The sequence below is a fragment of the Notolepis coatsorum genome (genome assembly GCF_963971535.1).
Source record: "Notolepis coatsorum genome assembly, chromosome: 3".
Classification (NCBI taxonomy): Eukaryota; Metazoa; Chordata; class Actinopteri; order Aulopiformes; family Paralepididae; genus Notolepis; species Notolepis coatsorum.
In genome coordinates this window covers 76,517,843-76,535,981 of record NC_140167.1, presented here as the reverse complement: position 1 = coordinate 76,535,981, position 18,139 = coordinate 76,517,843, and the positions used below count along the sequence as shown (strand labels likewise).

General features: G+C 45.1%; 1 protein-coding gene across 5 annotated transcripts in view; it reads right to left on the bottom strand.

Moving 5' to 3' along the window:
* nfic (nuclear factor I/C) overlaps positions 1-18,139 on the bottom strand; it is a 137,573-nt gene that overhangs the window by 35,216 nt on the left and 84,218 nt on the right. For 4 of the 5 annotated variants that reach the window (XM_084310214.1, XM_084310217.1, XM_084310215.1 and 1 more), the window contains 2 exons: positions 14,343-14,500; positions 2,699-2,873 (listed from right to left, as the gene is read on the bottom strand). In XM_084310214.1, coding sequence (XP_084166340.1) covers positions 2,699-2,873; positions 14,343-14,500 — 333 coding nt within the window. The remainder of the gene's footprint in view (positions 1-2,698; positions 2,874-14,342; positions 14,501-18,139) is intronic. The other variant, XM_084310216.1, reaches the window with a different exon arrangement.

The window sequence follows — 18,139 nt, the reverse complement described above, 5'->3', positions numbered from 1 at the left end:
ACACACACACACACACACACACACACACACACACACACATCCTCACTTGCACTCTCTCACACACAAACACACTAAAAAAAAAGTCACTTTAAAAAACATAACTGTATATTTGTATATTATTGTATATAGTACTAATTACCTTTAATTCTTAACACAATGGGGACCGGCCACGTATATATACGGCTTTCGGTGCCATGCGTTGTGGCGAATGGAATATTTTTTTTACCTTCCAATGGAGGATCATATTACCCTGATCCGAAACAAACATCATGCACCGTGTATTACGTTTCGAATCGCAGATTTCACCATGGAATAAGAGGATTTATCATCAACCAATGGACATATCGATCTACCAGATGCCGATCGATAATGGGGAAATGCTGGAGGGTATTCCACGGGCTCACGGTAAGACCTTTATCACCTAATGTACAGCCGGATCGGACATTGCTGTGCAACGCAAGCAGTCTATCAGTGAATGTGACTAGTTACACGGACACTGTATTGGTAATCAATAATACTAATCGACGTCCCCCGCCGCCCCCCTTTCATCCATACATGCTTTGGGACAGCCTGGATCATATGCAGTTTGTGTTATTTCTTTAGCATATATAAAACGGAAATGCCGTTGAATATAACGTTAGTAGCCTTTAGCTCCATACAGTAACTAGCTTTCCAGAAAATAGATCTTTATCTGCGATAAAGCTTATATTCACGGCGCTATAAAATGACAACCTACCGATGCATTATTTTTTTCTTTAAGCCATTTTGAAGGGACGGTTTATGCACTCAATTGACAATGAGAATGGACAGATAGCAACACTATAAAGTATAGATATAGCTGTTACAAAACCCACATGTTTGTTTACATTCCCCGGTCCTCTAGCCACTAATTAGACTAAGCCCATCGGTCGTCAAAGTGTTACGCTTAGCATTGTATTGTATTTTATTGTTATTACTTTTTATCATGTCTATTTTATTATCTATTCTATTTTATTATTAGTATTTTTGCACAATCAAGGCGGGCATGGCCACCTTCATTTCACTACAGTACATGTCTCGTGTATGTATGTGACAAATACATCTCTTGAATCTTACTGGGTGATGTGGGGGGATTCCCCCCTCCCTGTGTTTGACTAGTCTTTTGAACAGCCCTGGGCCCTCATTTATCAATGTTGCGTACACACAGATATGTGCGTAACCCGTGCGTACGATCATTTCTAAGCAAAGTGTGGGACTTATCAATTTGAACTTGTGCTTGACTTTGTGCGTATATCTAAGCACAGCTCGGAGCATGCGTAGCTTGCGCTCGGTGGTAGAATATGTTTACAACGCGGAAATAAGCATTGACTGCTCAACTCGTTATTATTTTGCGCATATATTGCAGAAATACGGGAACGTTTTGATTATATTTAAAAGGCTTTGCCATTGTTAAACATAATAAGTGGAACCCCGAAGCTGTAAGCAGAATACAAGTCATATGAACACCCACGATATAGTGTTCTTCCCCCTTCCTATAAGAAAGAATATAAAACACATAGCAACGAGAACAGAGGTTATTTGTTGAGTGTATGTGTATTACAAAACCCTTGCAATAAATGTGTCTTAAATGAATGAAAAGCATACATGCTCTGGATACAGAGCATATATCGTGTGGGTGATATCATGACTTGTATTCTGCTTACAGAATTTCACTTATTTAGTTTTACAATGTCAAAGCCTAAATCAAAACGTTCCCGTATTTCTGCAATCTATGCGCAAAATAATAACGAGTTGAGTTCTAACAAAGAACGTATTACATGCTGGTAGGCTGATAGAGTAAACTATGATATGAATATGATATGATATAAAGGTATACTGGTCCGTCCGCGAGGATAGCGAGGACTCGAGTCGGATAGCCATTAAATGCAATTTGAGAATATAGGCTATTAATGCAAAGCGACGGCCTATAGCTTATACATATTATTTAATGTTTTCATAAGCGTAAAGATACAACAGCTAGATTAATGATCAAGTTAGTTTACTGTATGCAGGCTTCGCAGGGCTGTGTGTTATTATATATGCGCAAGTTACTGTTGCATAATGTAGGCTATGGCTGCTATTATGTAATTCATATAGGCGACCTAATACCGACAACAAAATAGATTGTATGCCTCTAGTACAAATCATTATACCCGGTAGCCAATCGAACAAAATGAATAAAGGCATTCATATTCCAGCGGTTATAATGACACACCAACGCCAAACAGAAACAGTGGTTAACGAACGGTCTTTATTAGTATTTTGAGCTGTCCAGGCAGAATTGCAGCAATAGTCTTAGGGAGTCTTTGATATCTGACATCACCATGTACAAGTCCGCCTTTTATTTATCCCATAAACACGGGTTGTGTCTTCTTGGTTGACAGCGCCTCCGTAAACAATCTCCCTCTCAGTGAGGTTTCTCAGAGTTCGGTCGGGTCAGTCCATTATTTCACATCCCATGGGGGGTGTTTCATGACTATATGGATAATCATGCACGAGCATTGACGGTAGAACAAAGAGGTATTCATCAACACGGAGTGTTATAGGACCCGTGTACGCACGGTTGATAAATCCGGATTTTTTTGTGCGTACACACATTCTAAATTCTGTGCTTACGAACGAAAATAGAACACTTTCTAAGAATTGTTGATAAATGAGGGCCCTGGACTAATCCACTTACTGGGTGATGTGGGGGAACTCCCCCCCCCCACCTCGGAGGAGGTGGTAGTGACCTTCGCATCGATAGGCATCGTCAATCTGGGTAGTGAAGAGGGGGGCGGGGGGGGGCCAGGAGGTGCCAACATCTGAGAGGAGATGAAGTGACTAGAAATCTTGACCTGACCACTGCCATTCAACTACACACACACACAGACACACACGCACACACATAAAAGGATGAGACAAAATAATCATTATCATTAGTCATAGTAGCAGTAGTAGTAGCATTATTATTTGTAAAAGTAGTAGTATCATTATTATTTGTAATAGTAGTAGTAGCAGTAGTAGCATTATTATTTGTAATAGTAGTAGTACTGTAGTAGCATTATTATTTGTAATAGTAGTAGTAGTAACATTATTATTTGTAATAGTAGTAGTAGTAGCATTATTAATTGTAATAGTAGTAGTAGAAGCATTCTTATTTGTAATAGTAGTAGCAGCATTATTATTTGTAATAGTAGTAGTAGAAGTAGCATTATTTGTAATAGTAGTAGTAGTAGCATTATTATTTGTAATAGTAGTAGTAGTAGCATTATTAATTGTAATAGTAGTAGTAGTAGCATTCTTATTTGTAATAGTAGTAGCATTATTATTTGTAATAGTAGTTCAAGTTTCAAGTTCAAGTTTCTTTATTAGTTGTCATACAGAAGTACAGAATACTTTTATACAAAATGCTTCTTTCTGTTACGCTGAGACTGTGCTAGACAAAAATAGATAAGTATAAAATAAAATAAGTATAGCAAGTAAAAAATAGAAGTCACGTACGTAGACACAAGTGTTCAGTATGTACATAATTATGTACAATGTTCAATGCAGAGTAGAAGTAACTGAGTTACCATACAATATACTATACAATATACTAATATACAATATACTATATAGTGCAAAGCAGAAATGGGATGAGGTACAATTTAGGTACAATTTACAGTAAGGTGTAATGAGGTATGGGTTGTAGTGCAAATTCTTTACCAATAAATATAAAGTGTGTTTAGGTGTTCTAAAGTGTGTAAAGTGGGTGCTGCAGTGAGTTTTTTTCTTTTATTCGCTATTTCCATTCATAATTCATCCTGCTGTGCTGTAGGACTGGGTGACACTCTGTCTGAGACCGCAGCAGTGCGATACCGCCACCTAACGCCTTGCGGCCGCTATTACACTCCATTTTAAACGATGTGGTTTGTTTTCTCGGCCGAGCTGCGGCGTGGGAGCGGGTTCTAAACACTCCGGCAAGACAAGCGGTCACCACGGTTGCCTCAACGAGTTCATCCGCCCGCCCGTTCATGTGCAATGCTGGATAACGTCGGACAAACGATTACGATGAATATTTGGAATGGCGATCAGATAATTGGATTATTCTTTTTGCAGTACATCAGAGACCAGGTAAGGACTATATATTACCAATCTTGCGTTGATCCGATCATTTTTTTCCTGCGATTGCAGCCTGTGTGTGTGTGTGCCGTTGGCTGCGATAGACGCACGGAGGGCCGGTTTTACCCCGTCCCCTTTCGTGCATGCACGAGGAAACCTAATACAGATAATCTAGCGTTGATTTCAAGATGATTCGATAATCAGGTGAAAAATGGCAACGTGATAAGTGGATTTCACTAAAGGGCTGTTTGACGGAGTTCCCTGGGATTACACAGGATCACTCTACAACTATACTCATATTCACCACGGTATAAAACGGAAATGTATAGATGAAATAATAATCTGTTTTTTGCATGTTGACCGGAAGAAACCCACTGACAATCGACGGCGTTATTAGATCCATAGCTATAATATAAAATATAGGTTTAGCTCTACAAACAACGTGAACGCTTACATGGGGTTAATGGGTGGCATGGCCTATGCACTTCCCGGAAGGGGGTGGCACCCAATGTGTTAAGAGCGATGCACTGCTCTGTTGTTCTATTAAGTGTTATGAGCGATGCACTGCTCTGTTGTAAATGTCATTGTGTATTTTTATTTAAAAAATATTGTAACTATTTTATCACACTTTTTTACTCTGTCTTTTCTATTTTATTATTTTTAGTATTGCCTATTTTTAAACTGAATCAAACCGCACTTTTTTACTCTGTCTATTCTATTTCATAATTTTTATTACTGAATGAAACCGTAAACAGAGGCCTATTGGGATGTTAGATCCTAATGTGAAAAACCTTACTGTGAGGTTTTGCCCGCTGCTCACTACCTTTTCTCTGTCTTCTTTAAGCCTACTGTTAGGAATTCCCTACTCACTCTCTCTAGCCCCCACCCTCTCGTTCCTTACCCTTAGTGGCCACACCTGTTTGATATTCTATTATCTCTCGCACCTGTGATGGCAGGCTAATTAGTCCCCCTGTGGGCTTTAAATACCAGGGCGCTTCCCCTCGTTTTGGCGTGGGGGTCGTGTTGTATTCATGCTGAGTCATATTCTCTAACATCTAGACTCTTTCGGGAGATCCTCTGGTCTACCAATGCTGTAAGATGGATGCTCTCCAGTCACCAGCGCGCAACGCGCATCTTCAAGGGCTTTGGCCACCTGTCGCCGTTTGCCTGGAGGGAGACATTGTACTGCGCTCTCTAATTCTCTACGGGAGGTATTCCAGTGTTCCACTCCAGACCAGCGCGCCAGATGCGCTCAAGCCTTCGCCACCTGCCGCCGTTTGCCTGGAGGGAGACACTGTACTGCGCTCTCTAATCCTCTACGGGAGGTATTCCAGTGTTCCACTTCAGACCTTCGAGCTTGGCACGCTCCTCCGTACCTGCGCACAGACGCGCATCTTCCAGACCTTCGAGCTTGGCACGCTCCTCCGTACCAGCGCACAGACGCGCATCTTCCAGACCTTCGAGCTTGGCACGCTCCTCCGTACCAGCGCACTGACGCGCATCTTCCAGACCTTCGAGCTTGGCACGCTCCTCCGTACCAGCGCACAGACGCGCATCTTCCAGACCTTCGAGCTTGGCACGCTCTCCAGACCTCAGCGCGCCGACGCGCATCTTCCAGACCTTCGTGCTTGGCACACTCCTCCTCGCAGACGCACCCCGAGGCGTCTCTCGGTTCCGACGCGCACACCAAGGTGTGGCGCGCACTCTGTTCCTCGGCTCCAACAGCGGCTACCCGGTGGACGACGCTCTCGCCACCGCCACTGTTCCGACGCGCACACCAAGGTGTGGCGCGCACTCTGTTCCTCGGCTCCAACAGCGGCTACCCGGTGGACGACGCTCTCGCCACCGCCACTGTTCCGACGCGCACACCAAGGTGTGGCGCGCACTCTGTTCCTCGGCTCCAACAGCGGCTACCCGGTGGACGACGCTCTCGCCACCGCCACTGTTCCGACGCGCACACCAAGGTGTGGCGCGCACTCTGTTCCTCGGCTCCGACAGCGGCTACCCGGTGGACGACATCCTCGCCACCGCCGCTGTTCCAGCGCTCTGTTCCTCGGCTCCGACAGCGGCTACCCGGTGGACGACATCCTCGCCACCGCCGTTGTTCCAGCACTCTGTTCCTCGGCTCCGACAGCGGCTACCCGGTGGACGACGCCCTCGCCACCGCCGCTGTCCCAGCGCTCTGTTCCTCGGCTCGGACAGCCAGCCACCCGGTGGCGATGCCCTCGCCCCGTTGCTGTCCCTGTACCATTACGCATACGCCTGGGTGAGTTTTGATTGTGATGTCACTCACCCAGCGTAGTGCCCTTGCCCCCGTTCCCGCTGCTGTCCCTGTACCTTTACGCATACGCCTGGGTGAGTTTTGATTGTGATGTCACTCACTCAGCGTAATGCTTTTGCCCTCGTCCCGCTGCTGTCCCTGTTACCTTTACGCATACGCCTGGGTGAGTTTTGATTGTGATGTCACTCACTCAGCGTAGTGCCCTAGCCCCCGTTCCCGTTGCTGTCCCTGTACCTTTACGCATACGCCTGGGTGAGTTTTGATTGTGATGTCACTCACTCAGCGTAGTGCCCTTGCCCCCGTTCCCGCTGCTGTCCCTGTACCTTTACGCATACGCCTGGGTGAGTTTTGATTGTGATGTCACTCACTCAGCGTAATGTCTCTTGCCCCCGTTCCCGCTGCTGTTCCTTACCATTACGCATACGCCTGGGTGAGTTTTGATTGTGATGTCACTCTCCCAGCGTATTGCCTCCGTTAGCTCTCTCTTAGTTATTAGTTTGGACATTTCATCTCCCACTCTGTTTTGTTCTCTCGTGGATATTATTTTGGACATTTCATCTCCCACTGTGTGTTTGTTCACACGAAGATAGTATTTACTTTGTACTTTGTTATTTGGACTGTTCTGCATCTGCTCTGTTTTTTCCCTTTGAATATTAACCCTCTCCTCTGTTCTGCAGAGCGGCCCAGATGTTTTCCCACCAGTCCCCAGTTCCTCCCTGTCCCCAGCCCGCCTCCGCGGTTCTCTGTCCCCAGTTCCTCCCTGTTCCCCAGCCCGCCTCCGCGGGCCTCTGTCCCCTCTGTTTCTAGTTCCACCTAGTTCCTGTCCCAAGTTCTCCCCTTCTAGTTCCAGCTAGTTCCTTGTCCCTTGTTCTCCTAGTCCCCAGTTCTCCTTCCCTAGTTCTCCTAGTCCCTAGTCCTCTATCCCTAGCTCTCCTAGTCCCTAGTCCTCTCTCCCTAGTTCTCCTTGTCCCTGGTTTACCTAGTCTCTAGTTCCTCTGTCCCAAGGCGTTCCCTTAACCTTCCCTTAGGCGTTCCCTTACTTTCCCTTAGTGTTCCCTTTTCCTGCCCGCCTCTTAAAGGCACCTTACCTTCCCCTCTTGTGTTATTCCAGTGTTTTGTGTTTTCTCCCTTAAAGGGACAGTGCCCTTTTTCCCTGTTCTAAATAAATATCTGTTTCTTGGCAAACCATCATACCTGTCTTGTGTTGTGCGATTGGGGTCGGTTACAAACCATAACAGTACGACCCCACCAAATCGACGACCCCAGCCAGCACAGACGGTGTATGTTGAGTTTGCCTTTTTTTTTTCTTGTTCCCTCTAGCTCCCCTGTTTAGCTTGTTAGTCTCCCCGGTTAGCTCCCCTGTTTGCTTCCCGTTTTGCCCTGTTTGACCCCCCTGTAGCTAGCCATGCCCTGGCAGCTAACCCAGTCCCTCAGCAGAGCCCCTGTCTGCTAGCTTAGCCCCGGCTGCTAGCACAGCCTCTATGTTTATGCAGCCCTTGCTGCTGGCATAGGCCCTGTAGCTAGCCATGCCCTGGCGGCTAACCCAGTTTCCCTCTGCATGGCCCCGGTCTGCTAGCTTGGCCCCGGCTGTTAGCACAGCCTCTATGTTTATGCAGCCTTGCAGCCAGGCCCAAGCAGCTAACCCGGTCCCTCTGCATGGCCTCCACTTTTTTGTGTAGTTTATCCCACAGCTAGGACTGTCCTTCCAGCTAGCTTGTGCTCTCATGCTGGTCCAGCCCTGTCTGCCAGCCTAGCTCCGGCAGCTAGCGCAGCCTCTATGTTGATGTAGCAGTACAGCTAGCATAGGCCCTGTAGCTATCAGTGCCCTGGCAGCTACCCTTTCCCTCTGCTAGCCTGACTCCGGCAGCTTGCGCAGCCTCTATGTTGATGTAGCATTACAGCTAGCATAGGCCCTGTAGCTATCAGTGCCCTGGCAGCTAACCTTCCCTCTGCTAGCCCTTTCCCGGTGCTTCCATGGTTACCCCTTAGCTACCCTGCTTGCCCCTCAGTTCCTCTAGACCAGTTGCTCTAGACCAGTTCTCTAGACCCAGTTCCTCTAGACCAGTTCCTCTAGACCAGTTCTCTAGACCAGTTCCCTAAACCAGTTCTCTAGACCAGTTCTCTTGCCCAGTTCGCTAGACTAGTTCTCTAGACCCAGTTCCTCTAGACCAGTTGCCCCTCTGCTACCCTAGTTACCCCTCGGCGACCCTGTTTCTTTTGCTAGCCCCACTCTTGTGGTGGCTTCCCCTGCTGGCTTGGCCAGTACCTCTTGTTTTGCCCCCTGCCACTCTGTCTGTATTTGTTTTGGGTCGCCGGGTGGCTCCCGTTGAGGGGGGGGTACTGTGAGGTTTTGCCCGCTGCTCACTACCTTTTCTCTGTCTTCTTTAAGCCTACTGTTAGGAATTCCCTACTCACTCTCTCTAGCCCCCACCCTCTCGTTCCTTACCCTTAGTGGCCACACCTGTTTGATATTCTATTATCTCTCGCACCTGTGATGGCAGGCTAATTAGTCCCCCTGTGGGCTTTAAATACCAGGGCGCTTCCCCTCGTTTTGGCGTGGGGGTCGTGTTGTATTCATGCTGAGTCATATTCTCTAACATCTAGACTCTTTCGGGAGATCCTCTGGTCTACCAATGCTGTAAGATGGATGCTCTCCAGTCACCAGCGCGCAACGCGCATCTTCAAGGGCTTTGGCCACCTGTCGCCGTTTGCCTGGAGGGAGACATTGTACTGCGCTCTCTAATTCTCTACGGGAGGTATTCCAGTGTTCCACTCCAGACCAGCGCGCCAGATGCGCTCAAGCCTTCGCCACCTGCCGCCGTTTGCCTGGAGGGAGACACTGTACTGCGCTCTCTAATCCTCTACGGGAGGTATTCCAGTGTTCCACTTCAGACCTTCGAGCTTGGCACGCTCCTCCGTACCTGCGCACAGACGCGCATCTTCCAGACCTTCGAGCTTGGCACGCTCCTCCGTACCAGCGCACAGACGCGCATCTTCCAGACCTTCGAGCTTGGCACGCTCCTCCGTACCAGCGCACTGACGCGCATCTTCCAGACCTTCGAGCTTGGCACGCTCCTCCGTACCAGCGCACAGACGCGCATCTTCCAGACCTTCGAGCTTGGCACGCTCTCCAGACCTCAGCGCGCCGACGCGCATCTTCCAGACCTTCGTGCTTGGCACACTCCTCCTCGCAGACGCACCTCGAGGCGTCTCTCGGTTCCGACGCGCACACCAAGGTGTGGCGCGCACTCTGTTCCTCGGCTCCAACAGCGGCTACCCGGTGGACGACGCTCTCGCCACCGCCACTGTTCCGACGCGCACACCAAGGTGTGGCGCGCACTCTGTTCCTCGGCTCCAACAGCGGCTACCCGGTGGACGACGCTCTCGCCACCGCCACTGTTCCGACGCGCACACCAAGGTGTGGCGCGCACTCTGTTCCTCGGCTCCAACAGCGGCTACCCGGTGGACGACGCTCTCGCCACCGCCACTGTTCCGACGCGCACACCAAGGTGTGGCGCGCACTCTGTTCCTCGGCTCCGACAGCGGCTACCCGGTGGACGACATCCTCGCCACCGCCGCTGTTCCAGCGCTCTGTTCCTCGGCTCCGACAGCGGCTACCCGGTGGACGACATCCTCGCCACCGCCGTTGTTCCAGCACTCTGTTCCTCGGCTCCGACAGCGGCTACCCGGTGGACGACGCCCTCGCCACCGCCGCTGTCCCAGCGCTCTGTTCCTCGGCTCGGACAGCCAGCCACCCGGTGGCGATGCCCTCGCCCCGTTGCTGTCCCTGTACCATTACGCATACGCCTGGGTGAGTTTTGATTGTGATGTCACTCACCCAGCGTAGTGCCCTTGCCCCCGTTCCCGCTGCTGTCCCTGTACCTTTACGCATACGCCTGGGTGAGTTTTGATTGTGATGTCACTCACTCAGCGTAATGCTTTTTGCCCTCGTCCCGCTGCTGTCCCTGTTACCTTTACGCATACGCCTGGGTGAGTTTTGATTGTGATGTCACTCACTCAGCGTAGTGCCCTAGCCCCCGTTCCCGTTGCTGTCCCTGTACCTTTACGCATACGCCTGGGTGAGTTTTGATTGTGATGTCACTCACTCAGCGTAGTGCCCTTGCCCCCGTTCCCGCTGCTGTCCCTGTACCTTTACGCATACGCCTGGGTGAGTTTTGATTGTGATGTCACTCACTCAGCGTAATGTCTCTTGCCCCCGTTCCCGCTGCTGTTCCTTACCATTACGCATACGCCTGGGTGAGTTTTGATTGTGATGTCACTCTCCCAGCGTATTGCCTCCGTTAGCTCTCTCTTAGTTATTAGTTTGGACATTTCATCTCCCACTCTGTTTTGTTCTCTCGTGGATATTATTTTGGACATTTCATCTCCCACTGTGTGTTTGTTCACACGAAGATAGTATTTACTTTGTACTTTGTTATTTGGACTGTTCTGCATCTGCTCTGTTTTTTCCCTTTGAATATTAACCCTCTCCTCTGTTCTGCAGAGCGGCCCAGATGTTTTCCCACCAGTCCCCAGTTCCTCCCTGTCCCCAGCCCGCCTCCGCGGTTCTCTGTCCCCAGTTCCTCCCTGTTCCCCAGCCCGCCTCCGCGGGCCTCTGTCCCCTCTGTTTCTAGTTCCACCTAGTTCCTGTCCCAAGTTCTCCCCTTCTAGTTCCAGCTAGTTCCTTGTCCCTTGTTCTCCTAGTCCCCAGTTCTCCTTCCCTAGTTCTCCTAGTCCCTAGTCCTCTATCCCTAGCTCTCCTAGTCCCTAGTCCTCTCTCCCTAGTTCTCCTTGTCCCTGGTTTACCTAGTCTCTAGTTCCTCTGTCCCAAGGCGTTCCCTTAACCTTCCCTTAGGCGTTCCCTTACTTTCCCTTAGTGTTCCCTTTTCCTGCCCGCCTCTTAAAGGCACCTTACCTTCCCCTCTTGTGTTATTCCAGTGTTTTGTGTTTTCTCCCTTAAAGGGACAGTGCCCTTTTTCCCTGTTCTAAATAAATATCTGTTTCTTGGCAAACCATCATACCTGTCTTGTGTTGTGCGATTGGGGTCGGTTACAAACCATAACACTTACCTTACCTTTTTTATGCTCGCTTATGCCTGTATTTTTTTTTTTACTGCTGTGAAGCACTTTGAACTGCAATTTCTGTATGAAAAGTGCTATACAAATAAAGTTATTATTATTAATATTATCAACACTGTCCCACGATTTTGGCTCAGAGTCCTTTTCATTTATATTATCTGGATCATCCTCAACATCCACAGCAAGTTCCAATGCTTGTTGAAAATGATACCTCTTTGTCTTTTTGCCATTTTATTATATGATATATATAATCCTGTGTGTGACGGCAGCTAATTATTATGCGGGCAAGGGGAGGGGGGGGGGGGAGCCAAGGCCGTCTCGCCCTCCAACCAACCCCCATTCCTGGGCTCAAATGCAGCTAAGAGCCCCCCCCCCCCCCCCCCTCTGCTGCGACTGTGGTCTAGGGAAGAACTCTCCCTCCCTCCCTCCCTCCCTCTGTCTCACACAGACGCACTACCCTTGTGTTATTTTACCTTTATTTTACCAGGTAGTCACTTGAGATCAAATATCTCTTTTTCGAGTGCCTTGTTGATCTGCAGCGGACTATACATATGCTGTCTCAAGATATACTGTAGTCGACATGTTCCAACAAATGTACATGCCTGTTTGAATTTATGTGTACCATTAATTACTGTCAAAATGTAATGATTTTATTTATGACAATAAAAGGATAGATTTTTTCGAATGGCGATCAGGAATTGGAATAATCCATTTGGATACCATCTGATCTCAGGTAAGGAATCTATGTTACCAGTCTTAGGATAATCAGACCCGTTTTCATTCATTCATTTCATAGATTATGTGATATGGCTGTTTGACTCTAAGAGCGATCAGGAACTGAGAGAATCGATTTTCAGCGCGCGGCAGCAGCATGCACACGTACACATATACTATCGATAATCTAGCATTTATTTGAAAACGATTCATAAATAGGCCGACAAATGACAACGTTCTAGAATATTACAGTACGGGGCGATTATCATGGAATCCTCTTTTTTCTCTGTGAAAACGAGGGGTTTTCTAAATGCTATGAAACGGAAATGAACCGATAAAAAAACAATCTGCTTCGACAATGTTGACTGGAAATAGGTCATTGATAAGCGACGGGCAGATTAGACACATAGCCATAATTTAAAACATAGATTAGGCAATATTAACGTTAACATTGGAGTGGATGTGGGCATTCAAGCACTAAATGAGCGCCCCCTGGTGGGCATTCAAAGTGTTAACGCGTTAACGCACAATTCTGTTAACGCCACTATTTTTTTTAACGCACGATTAACATTAAAAATAAATAAAACTAGACTTCACTCAAGTGTATTATTGATACTCTCATTGATATTATGTTTGTTTCTGACTCAAAGTGTGTGTGTGTGTGTGGGTGTGTGAGAGATAGAGAGAGAGAGGAGGGGTGAGAGAGATGAGGAAGGGGCAAGAGAGAAAGAGAGCTGGGAGAGTGTGTGTGTGTGAGAGAGAGAGAGAGAGAGAGAGAGAGAGAGAGAGAGAGAGAGAGAGAGAGAGAGAGAGAGAGAGAGAGAGAGGGGGGGGGTGAGTCCTCAGCCCTTGTGTGGGTGAATGTAACAAGTTCCTAACGTTTGCTTTCTCCTATTATTTCATGCACTTTATTCATTGTTTTAAATTATTATTTTCTTTTAAGTTATTTTGTGCATCACTCTGTTTTGAATTTTATGCAAATTTGCAATGCATGAGGGTCATCCTTTTGTGTTAAATGGCTGCATAAAGCAAGTATTTGTTGACTCTCATGTTGATAAGAGTATTAAAACTTGAAATAGATCCGTTTAAGGTAGATTAATTTTTTTATATATATATATATATATATATATATATAATTTAAATAAAAATGCGATTAATTTGCGGTTAATTGCGAGTTAACTATGGACAATGAAGCAACATTCCCATGGCTTGGTAGTTTTTGCGTCTTCTCACGTTGCATATTATTTTAATTAGACATTCAACATGTAGCCTATTATTATTATATAATGTGATCAGCCTTTGTTCTATTTATGTGACAACTGAGAGTTAGATATCTTATATGACTAGTGATCTAATGCGTCTAGTGCTCCTACTGCTGAGTTGACCTGTTCTCTCGTCCAACACATTTCATTGTACCGTTGACCTTGTGTTAACATACATATGACTAATAAAGACCTTGAGTTAACATACATACCGGTATGACTAATAAAGACCTTGAGTTAACATACATATGACTAATAAAGACCTTGAGTTAACATACATATGACTAATAAAGACCTTGTGTTAACATACATGACTAATAAAGACCTTGAGTTAATATACATACAACTAATAAAGACCTTGTGTTAACATGCATACGACTAATAAAGACCTTGAGTTAACATACATATGACTAATAAAGACCTTGAGTTAACATACATATGACTAATAAAGACCTTGTGTTAACATACATGACTAATAAAGACCTTGAGTTAATATACATACAACTAATAAAGACCTTGTGTTAACATGCATACGACTAATAAAGACCTTGAGTTAACATACGACTAATAAAGACCTTGTGTTAACATACATATGACTAATAAAGACCTTGTGTTAACATAGACACTACTAATAAAGGCCTTGAGTTAATATACATACAACTAATAAAGACCTTGTGTTAACATGCATACGACTAATAAAGACCTTGAGTTAACATATGACTAATAAAGACCTTGTGTTAACAATAACATACATTATGCCTAATAAATAAACTTGAATTGAATCAGTATTATATAATCAGTATTATTTGCCAGTTATAGGGTTAGTTTAACCTTTCCTGTGATTCTGTGACAGCAGCCAATCAAACGAGAAAATGTTCACCACCAGCCAACTGTTTGATTACTCACCGAGCTGGGTGTTTGATTGGCGGGGTCACAGGCCAATGAGACGAGGTCTTTTAGAGGGTCATGTGCCAGGTGAGGTGGGTAGCGGATCGCTCCATGGGAGAAATAGGAAGACGAGGAGAAATGGAGAGAAGATGAAGGATGAGAAGTCCTCGATAAACCTAGAGACAGAGAGAGTGAGAAACAGGGAGACAGAGAGTGAGACACAGAGAGAGACAGAGAGATATAGACAGAAAGAGAGAGAGAGAGAGAAAGACAGTGAGACACAGAAAGAGACACAGTGTTTCCCCTAGGATTTTTTTCAGGGGGGGTGGTAGGCCCCCCAAAACTACTAGTGTTGTCGCGGGGCGCGCGTGTCACGGATACGCGGTGTCAACAGTGTTGTCATAGACGCTCGCAGTAAGGCGGTTGTTAGTATCGGTGCATTTCTCGACACTGACCTGAAATGAAACGTTTGCACATATACATACAGTAGTGACAACACACATATGAACTATTTACAATACAGGGACAGTGTTTCCCACAGGATTTTATGAGACTGGTGGGTGAACCTCGGACCCTCTAGGGGGGTCTGGGGGCATGCTCCCCCGGAATTGTTTTTCTTTTTGTACATTTTAAAGTTAAATGCATCAATCTGGTGCACTTTGAGAGCAAAATAAAGAGGCCAGATCTATGATGAACTTTGTGCTCAAAACACAAAAATCTACTAGACTAGAGCATACATTTGAGCCATCAAAGAAATGAAGCAAAATTGGTTACCTGTGTTGAACTGGTTTATTTTTTAGAAAATATAAAAATATACTATTACTATTACAACTACTACCACTGCCAATACTATTGATACATCCCTATTGGCAATGTATCAGTCTAGGTAATTAATGGGAAACACTGAGGGAGGCAATGCATACAACACTCTATATAACATAACTATTTACAACCAGTGTCAGAGCGAGCGCACTCAAGTTGTTTGGAAATTCTGAGTGCACACTGGATGCTCTGACCAAAGAGTCAGTTTATCAGAGCGGAGCAGATTTTCAGAGTGAATTTATTAACTCACCTTAACTAGGGCCCTATGAAATCCGTTTTGATCTTTTCCTGTTTTCGGATATGAATTTTCCTGTTTTCGGATTTCTCGGTTTTAAATGTTCCCGTTTTCGGATTTCTCTGATTTAATATTTTTTCCTTTGGATTTAACAAAAAAAAACAATACAAAATTATGTTTTAACTAACTTTAATAATAGTACATCTGCAAACAGTGCCAGTGTAGTTCAATGTTCAGTGCCAGTTAGGTTATGAGGTTTCTTTTTTTCAATTAAGTTCAGTTCAATGCAGTTCAACTGCCAGTGCAGTGCAATAACTAAATAATAATTGAATCGTTAAATAATACAAAATAATAATTTGTTTAAAAGAAATCAAGAAAAAAACTGTAAAATGTAATTTATTTCAAAGAGATGTCCTTTAAAGGTTCATGCTTCTCCCCATCTCTGGCTGACATCACCATTGTGATACATGATGGTTAGGCCTTTGTGTTTTCCTCAGTGAGAGATTCTCTTTTGTCGGTCAGCAGCGTTTTGTACTTGCTGAAGCTTCTCTCTGTATAATTATTTTTTAAGTTTAAATATTTTTTAACATTATCTGGCTATCCTCAGTAAATACTATGAAACTTTCCAAAGACCAGAGTTGGGACGGGCACGCACACACAGAAAGGGAGAATGGCTTATATGAGCTATCCAGTTCATATATCAACTTTTTTGTTTTTATAGTGTAGAGAGAGAGAGAGAGAGAGAGAGAGAGAGAGAGAGAGAGAGAGAGAGAGAGAGAGAGAGAGAGAGAGAGAGAGAGAGAGAGAGAGAGAGAGAGAGAGACTTGTTACGTGCGACGCTAGTCAGTCTCGGAATGGATTTTGTAGTTTTTTTCTGCGTCTCCGTAGACCGCGCCGCACCACCGTTTTAAAGTCTTAGTGAATATTGATTTATATGAAAACCGATTTATGTATAATTTAGCTAGCTTGCAAACGTTAGTGATTCAAAGCAAACTTTAATAAAAAAATAAAAATAAAAAATAATGTATACATTTTTTTTTATTATAATTTTTTCAGGAGGGGGGCGGGGGGTCCCGTTAGCGGGGCAGGCCCCCCCGCCAAGACAATGGTAGGGGAAACACTGAGACAGAAAGAGATGAGAGAGAAAGACAGATATTTTTAACAGACCTTTATTTACCAATAGATATTCAATTCATCAATACAAATATCTCACACAATTCACAACAACAAACCATCAGACTCGACAGCATTAAAAACTATGCCAAAATGACTGAACAAATGGCTTCATTATAGCACCACCTTGAAACAAACTCTTCTACATTCTTCATCAGAAGAAAAACAAAAATCCACTGATTCTGGCAATGAACAGAATAATTAAATCCACCGCTGAACCATTTTCAATCCAGCTTTGATATATGTACAATTTAGCTTGTCCCACTACAGAATTCAGAAGTTTCCACTTTGCTGCATGTTTCCTCCTTAGCTCCAAAAACAAAACTCTGACCAATTCATCACTCTTGTGTTATCGTACATATGACTAATAGACCTTGCGTTAACATATATATTGAAGTGTTATCGAGACAATGAAGACACTTAGTTGCAGACTGGACTCAAGTTTACTTAGTTTGACTGTGACATAGACGCTCATACATACTGGTGCACCCATATATATCGTCCGGGTCGCACCCTGGCATTATATAGTACCTACTGCATATCACTAAACATATGACTAATAAAGACCTTGAGTTAACATACATACGAGTAATAAAGACCTTGTGTTAACATACATATGACAAATAAAGACCTTGTGTTAACCCATTGAAACCATTTGTGTGTATATGCAGGCTATATAATGCATTATTAGCAGGCATTTTAGGTCTAAATTAACATACATATGACCAATAAAGACATTGTCTTAACATACATATGACTAATAAAGACCTTGTGTTAACATACATAATGATTAATAAAGACCTTGTGTTAACATTAGGGCTGTCACGATTCGTCGACCGCGTCGATGTAATCGACGATGACATTTCGTCGATTTGCATATTTATGATCGACACATCGTATTGTTGTTACTTGTATGCCTTTTTGAGGTGGAAATGGCAGACGTTCAAAGTCATAACATGCGCAACGTATAATCTAACTAGTGCCCAATGAATCACATTCGAAATGTAAATAACTTCTCTTAACCACTATTCGTGATTCCGCCTAGAGCCAGGACACTACAGTGCACGCTTCGCTCGCATTTGATAACTTCCATGTTTCAAGTCAACTCCAGCTGGAAGGGAGGGGCTGAGCCTGTTACCCCCACCTTCAATTTAGAAGCTATGACATCTAGCTCTTCAGCCCTGCGTTCTACAGCCTGTGACAACTCCTCTTGCAAGTTGTGCTGTTTCTATGTAAACTCTGCGAGCAACGAGTCCAACATGCTAACATGCTTTACATCCTTGTCATTCCTGTATGCCCACGCGTCACGGTAAAAAACCTTAACTAATGTTAGCTGCTAACGCTGACTAAGCTAAGCTAACCCTGGAAAGAGTTCCAATCGTGAGGAAAGAGGGGGGGGCATGCGGCTAGGCTAGCGAACTGTGCCGTTAGCATGTGGCTAGGCTAGCGAACTGTGCCATTAGCATGCGGCTAGGCTAGCGAACTGTGCCGTTAGCATGTGGCTAGGCTAGCGAACTGTGCCATTAGCATGCAGCTACGCTAGTGAACATTGCCGTGGCTGAGCGTTAGTAGTATATGCTCCGTT